Source organism: Lytechinus variegatus, chromosome 12, assembly GCF_018143015.1.
Source record: "Lytechinus variegatus isolate NC3 chromosome 12, Lvar_3.0, whole genome shotgun sequence".
NCBI lineage: Eukaryota > Metazoa > Echinodermata > Echinoidea > Temnopleuroida > Toxopneustidae > Lytechinus > Lytechinus variegatus.
In genome coordinates, this window is record NC_054751.1 from 5,918,927 (window position 1) to 5,926,019 (window position 7,093).

At 38.8% G+C, this 7,093-nt stretch overlaps 1 protein-coding gene across 1 annotated transcript; it reads right to left on the reverse strand.

Annotated features, from left to right (window-relative positions):
* Positions 1-317: 317 nt before the first annotated feature.
* Positions 318-3,088, reverse strand: LOC121425280 (toll-like receptor 3). Its single transcript, XM_041621305.1, has one exon. It carries the CDS (start codon positions 3,086-3,088, stop codon positions 413-415), a length of 2,676 nt encoding a protein of 891 aa, XP_041477239.1. The 3' UTR covers positions 318-412.
* Positions 3,089-7,093: the final 4,005 nt, after the last annotated feature.

Sequence of the window (7,093 nt, forward strand, 5' to 3'; positions counted from 1 at the left end):
CGGACTTAGGAACCTTCGGAAATACGAACCTTCGGAATAACGAACCTGCGGAATAACGAAGCTTCGGAATAACGAATGTATGCGCAATGACGCAGCCAGACTCCAAAACCTTCCAAATGGTTCCGTATCCCTAACACAAAGCATCATGTAGTCTAAATATATTCCTATTACCACTCGAAAATTCATAACAAAAACAAACAAATGTTCAACTGCTCTTAGTTGTACACTTCAAAAAGTTCCTGTGACATGGCCATCACATTCTCGAAACAAAGATCACAGCTTACGTTCAATTGTTTTAAGACATAGTAAATAGGCTATATGTATCAAGGCTCCCCAAAAAGCACACATGTCGAGGCCCGTTAATATGCGATTGGTCTTTATCGGTGGGCTGCTCACTTTACGGACAATTATTTTATTCATTTGGAATATGGTCATTGGTCTTTAGATTGATGGTAAGATTCTTTTCCAATTCATGCCAGAAATACTCTTGTCCTCTGACATCCCCTGTCCAGTTGAGGTAAGGTCTACCGTCACCAAGGTACAACCTCACTAAGAAAGGTAGCTCATCATCTGGGATATCTTCAAGGAAAACGACGGTTACGAATTCGGTCTGGGTATCGCAAACGTGATCCATGGCTATGCGGAACTTGAGCATAAACCAGCGGTCACGAACAGCGGCTTTGCTGAGTGCTACGACGGTCTTGAAACTCCGGCTCACTACGTAGTCAACTGCATCAAAATAGTACATACCTGCTATGAGGTCTGCGTCACCAAAGATGTTCCTTTGAAACTGTGGAAGTTGTTCTTCCAAGGTCGGTCTCAGATAGATGCGAATCCATTCCTCGTCGTTGTCACAGAATATGAAATTGACGTCGAACTCATATTCGGTATGGTTGCGAGCATCTATTCTCTCCCTGTAGCCCCAAACCGCCAGTTTAAGAAGAAAGAGTTTATACTTCAGTTGCCACCGCTTGTGATGGATGAGGACAAAGGCGACAATTAAGCAGACAAGTATGACCAAAGCGACAGGAATGACACTGAAAATGGCATAGTTGAATCGACATAGTTCATCGGGCTTGAAATGAAGGAAAGGTTTCTCACGGAGTGAAGGCAACGATTGTGGCCCACACAGAGTACTTTCATCGTTATCAAGGCTAAAACTTTCTCTACCATTGAGCCAGTATAGCAACCATTTGATATCACATGTACACACAATTGGATTATCGGAAAGATCTATTTGTAAAAGAGAGGAATAGATTGGTCTAAATGTGCTCTCGTTAAGACCTGTTAGTTTATTGTTGGCTAATGACAGCCTTGTAAGTCTCGGATTGTCAGAGAACGATCCTGCATGGAGGTCCGCAAGCACATTTCCATCAAGACGAACGCTTCGCAACTGACTCAAACCGAGGAATGAACCTGCATAAACCTGCTTAAGCTCATTACCAGATAGGTTTAGCTTCTGAAGTGATTCTAACCCAGAGAACAAAGAAGATGGGAGATTATAAATGCCGCATTCGTCTAAACCGAGTTCCCGCAAAGCAGATAGATGGTGGAACATGTCCGGTATCAGACCATTTGATTTGCCAATACCAAGGTTGTTGCTAATATCCAGTATGGTGAGATTAAACAATCCATCGAAGAGAGAAACATTAGTGGTTGGATTCCAAAGATTATAGGACCAAATCTTAGAGTTTTTCATGTCCAAGTGGACAAGATTCGCTGTGTGTTTGAAAGATTCTCCAGGTTTTAAAGGACTCGAAGGGAAATAACCGATATTTCTTTTCATAATCAGCGAATTTAATGCTGGAGTATAAAGCTGCAAATGTGTAATACTACATCCTGCCAAATTGATAGTTTTAACGTTATCTAGTCCTGTAAATGTTGATAAATGAATAAAACTAAGATGGTTGTTTGAGCTCAGGTCCAATATTGTCAAATTTCGCAATCCATGAAACGCAAATTGGGTAATTTTTACCAATGAGTTCGCGGACAAATCTAACTCCATCAGGTTGATTCTCCATGTCTGATTACTTGGATTTATGTACATTATGTTATTAGAATGGACACTGAGCACTTTCAGTGCAAGCATACCTTTAAACAAACGTGGTTCTATCGTCACTATGTCATTATGATCGAGGATAAGTTTATCAAGTCGAGCTAGATTTGAGAAGACATGTGAGTAGAGTGGATCTATTCTATTGAGGGATAAATCAAGGCGAGGGAAAGGGTTACCTTGCAACGAGGAGAAGGCATCTTTTAGGGTAAATTTCAAGCCAACATCAAAGATACGAAGTTCTTTTACATCTGAACGGGAGATTCCGATTGTTAGATTTGTCAACATATCAGGGGTGAAAGGATGGCTATCGATGGCCCGTCCGAAACTCAGTGAGCGGGTCTTTAGCGCTGCTATAGCATCGGAATCAATAATCTTTAAGGGGTTTCCAGCAAGGACCAATGAATCAGTTTGACAAGTAAAGGTGAAACATTCTCTTGTCAAGTTTTCAATGTTATTCGAAGAAAAATCTGCGTATTCAACAGATCCACAAGAGCTGATGTTCACGAAACTAAGTTCGTTGTAAAGCAAATCGACGCGGTCAAAGTGTTTACTCCATTTGAGGATGTCGTCTGGAATGAATCTTAAGTTTGATCCTGAAAAGTCAAGGAATGTCAATCCGCTTGCCCATCTAAATAAACCCGTATCTGAGAGCACAAGATTGCGATTGCTGAGGGCATACAAGGTCCTTAAATTCTTCAGAGGATGAAAAGCTGCTCGTTCAATCACCCTGAGGTTGTTGGCTGAAAGGTCCAATTTAGTTATCATGGGATATCTTTCAAACGAGGAATTTAAGAGGGTTGTAATGTTATTACCACTCACGTCGAGATCAACTATGTTTTTGGCAAGATTTTGAGGAACAGAGTCGAGACCTTTGCTGTTGCAGTATGCTTTTCTCAGTTCAAAGTCTTGGTAGCAATCCTCACGAACATTCTCGGACAATATTCTTGACGATATAATGGAAACGTGAAGAATCAAGAAATAGCAAGCCAATATACCTGAATGGAAAGCTCGCGAACTGTACTTGTAGGTCATGATTTCGTCCTTCCCTGTACAAGGTAAAGTAACCAATATTCTCGTGTTACAAATGGTGATGTAGGCCTACCTAATTATCTGTATCATGTAAATCATGTATTATGAAATGAAATAATTAGTCTAGTCATGCTAGTATTAACACGATAACGCAAATTGATATTTTTTTCCTTCAATATCCAAATTTCCCCAAAGTTGAAATTTGCATTAAAAGCAAAAGTTGACAACATCATAAGTTAGATCAGTTGAAAATAGAATATGGATCTTCATAATGGTTGTATAAAATAGGAATTGAATAGGACTTGCTATGAATGCTTGTCGTAACATAAAATACATATATTGATATATTTGGTTTAGGTAAGACAGGGGGGGGGGGGCTCCATTACCCTTCTTTCTAACACAAACATTTTTTTTCAACACGTAGTAAAAAAAAAAGATTTTCACACATTTCTTTTTTGTATACAGATATACAGGCCAGTGTGATGTCAGATATTGATAGTTATAATGGTATTATAATGGTATCAGATAAGAATATCACCGCAAAATACTCGTAAGGTACCTTTTCTTTTAAACTCCCGTTTAAGTATACCCTCCACCTACGATGGATTGAATTCGCGGTCCCTGAGGTCTCACCTGCTGCGATCACCTTGCTCACTCCATGCACTTGGTGCTTAATACTCAGGCATATTTTTAAGGAAGTATTTTACATTCGCTTTTCTCAAATGAAACTGACTTCCGTCTCACATTATAATCCAGCTTCCTATGAAATCGATTTAAATTCAATCATGTCAATAGGTCTTATGTTGAGACAAACAGGGTTGGTCACCACTGAGGTGGGTGTCGCTAATCACGCATTGTGCTGCTAGGCATGCGCGTTCACAAAAGGCGTCCAACATCCATGGGCATCGCCGGTGGAATGTTGAAAACCTAAAGATGAGGAAAGGGGTGCAGGGGTGCAATCGCCCCCAGAAAGTTTGATTTTTTTACTAATGATTTTCACAAAATTCACTAAGCGTGTGCCCGATTCCTTTGATTTCACTTCCGAAAAAAACGCCCCATGCAGTTGCAAACTCATTAGCTTCGCTCCCTCAATTACGAGTGTACTGCCCCCTACCCCCCTCCCCCCCCAAAAAAAAAATCTGCTTCACAGCAGAGCTGGATCCAGGATTTTCAAAGGAGGGGGGGGGGTATTTTCCCGAGGAAAAATTGACAAGCAAAACAAAAAAAGACCAAACCATTCCTCTTTTTCACAAAAGGATCTTAGCCATCGAAAAAAAAATGGTAACGGGCCTTTAAATTCAAATTTACTATGCTCATATTCTACCTTTCCTTGGACATTTTTGGTAAAATTGAAAACTATAACTATTTTATAAAATGGCCGCCAAAAAATTGGTTTTCGACAATACCTCAGCTTCTTAATCACTGGTGTAAATCCTTGTATTACCCCCCTCCCCCTATTATTCGGGGCATGATCTATTGCTCCACCTCCCCCCCCCCCCCTCACTTGAATAGCGTGACGACAACGATTTACGCCAGTGTTCTATATAACCTAAAATCATACCTTTTCCACCTGCACACCATCATTTCTAAGGTCAAGGAATCTATTGGCATAAAAACTTTATTTAAGAAAGAAAATTATTTTTATTATATTTTTCTACGAATTACCAGACTCGAAATTACATTAATGTTCGATTTATGAGTTGCAAATAATGCGACTGGAACTCACCTTTCAGTAAGGGAAATGTTAATCTGAGGTGTCGTATAATCACTTGGCATGTGTTTCAGGTCACATAATCAAGGTCAAAGGTCACAAAGGTCAAAGTTAATTTACCCTAGATGACATTTGACCTTGATCATGTGATCTGAAACAAGGGATAATTGATTAGTAAAATTACCTGGAGTAAACTCCCCTCACTGAAAGATAAGTTCGGGCCTCATCATTTTGAAAAACTTAATTTTAATTGTTTTATGTATGTTACAGTTACAGTTTGGTCATTCATAGAAAAGTCAGAAAATGTCATTAAAATTATTTGTTCATTCTTCAAAGTTGATTGTTTTGATACAAATAAATTCCTTGACCTTTGAAAGGGGTTTACATGTAGGCGCCAATATTATGAATTACGGCAAGTTACAAGCCGAACTATTGTCGAAAACCCAGTTTTGGCAGCCACTTTGTATAAACCAAGATGTCAGTCTTAACATGTCAGTCTCGATGCAAATGGAATAAATGCTATCCTCATTTCTTATCTTATGACCTTTCCAAAAACGTACAGTTTTCGATTTATGCAAATAAATCTGGCTCGCATATTGTTTTAGGCCTATAACCAAAAGATGGTTATATCAAGTACACGACTATATACCCCTTACACATAGCCCTTGGTGTAGAATTGTCCCGAAAATTTTGAATTTTCAGGTCAATGTATTGCTGTCATCCCCCACTGCTGTATATTGAGAAAGAAAATTTATTTTCGGTTAATACACATGGATGCAAAATATAACACTACTCAAAATGAAAAAGTGACAGCTTCTGTTATTGAAAAAAATAAAGCAAAATAGTTACATTGTATTTAATACAACACTCCGATGAGCCACAATTGACAGAAAAGGTTAGACATTATGAGTTCATCATCAGACTGCAGCAATATAAACTTTATTAGTGTAAACACATTGATCTATTTTGACAATTATGATGTGGTATGATACAGTGTAATAGTAATGGAAACAGTAGCTGATAGTAATGATTACAAGACTAGCAGTTCAATATGCATTCAGAGTAAAACTTGCATTAGAAATTTGGAATTTGGTTAGAAGGTTATTGTTCTTACAGGGTTTTAATCACCATGCATGATGAGTCAGTAAGCTGAACAATAATCACTTTGGCCGTATTCTGAAGTTGGGTTTAAGTTAAACTCGGGTTTGAATCAGGTTTGAATCTCTTACAGTAGAGATATCAGATTTTTAGCTCATTTTGGCTCTCAAATCATTCATAATTGTCTAGGAAGTATAGATAGATGACTGTCTTCACCATCGATGAATCAGAAAAAAAGCACAGTAAACATAAGAAACATACAACTTAATAAAATTTTTGACACTTTGGCTTCCCATAGTTTTATCAGTTTATCTGGGTGCTTCGTGATCTAGTGGTTCTGACTCTCGCCTTGAAACAGAGGGTCGTGTTTTCGAATCGTAGCCATACTGTGCTGCACTCGACCCAGGTGAGGTGAATGGGTACACGGCAGGAGTAATTCCTTGCATGCACTGAGCGCCGGTGATGGTAGCTCGAGCTAAAGCCGGGCTAATAATAGCAGCACTTTGTATCCTCTGGCAAAAAGCGCCTTATAAATCCAGCTATTATCATTATTATTATCACAGAGTTAGGCCATGGTCTAAGTTAAGAATACGGGCCTTTGTTTTGACAGTGATTAGTTGAACATTATAAACACAAAGTCAAGTTATTTCATTGTAGGATGATAATTCATTTTGATTGACAAAGTTGATTCGTTGATATTGAAATGTTTCTGCTTTCAAGATGCAGAGAAACTGCTCAATACACATGTATAATGGACAATGGACAGGCATAAAAGAATGACGATTCCATACCGCATAATGACGTTACACTTAAAAACGCCCACGCATACCTGTGCGTGCGCTAAACGTTGTTCTGCTTAAAATAACCTGAAACGTACCCAAACTTAACCATGGTCGCGCGGGTACGTGCCCGTCATAACCTGTGCATGACTTTGATAACATGACCCGATGACATCTAACCTGAACTTGATGTGAGGTAAATGTGAATTATTTATCACACGTCTTTAAGGCAAATATTGCACACTGCATTTCATTCCAACTGTTTAGTTAGATACCTATTCTGCTCATGGTTACAAAAAAGTGTTTTAAAAATCCAGATTGAAAGTCGAAATATCAAGAAATTTTACCTCACGCTTCGCGTGCGCATTAATCATTGTTTAGTGAGAGACCTATTCTGTTCATGGTTACAAAACGTGGTAA

What these genes read in the sequence shown, in the direction of transcription:
- LOC121425280 (XM_041621305.1), bottom strand. Translation starts at nt 3,088, where the DNA reads ATGACCTACAAGTACAGTTCGCGAGCTTTCCATTCAGGTATATTGGCT.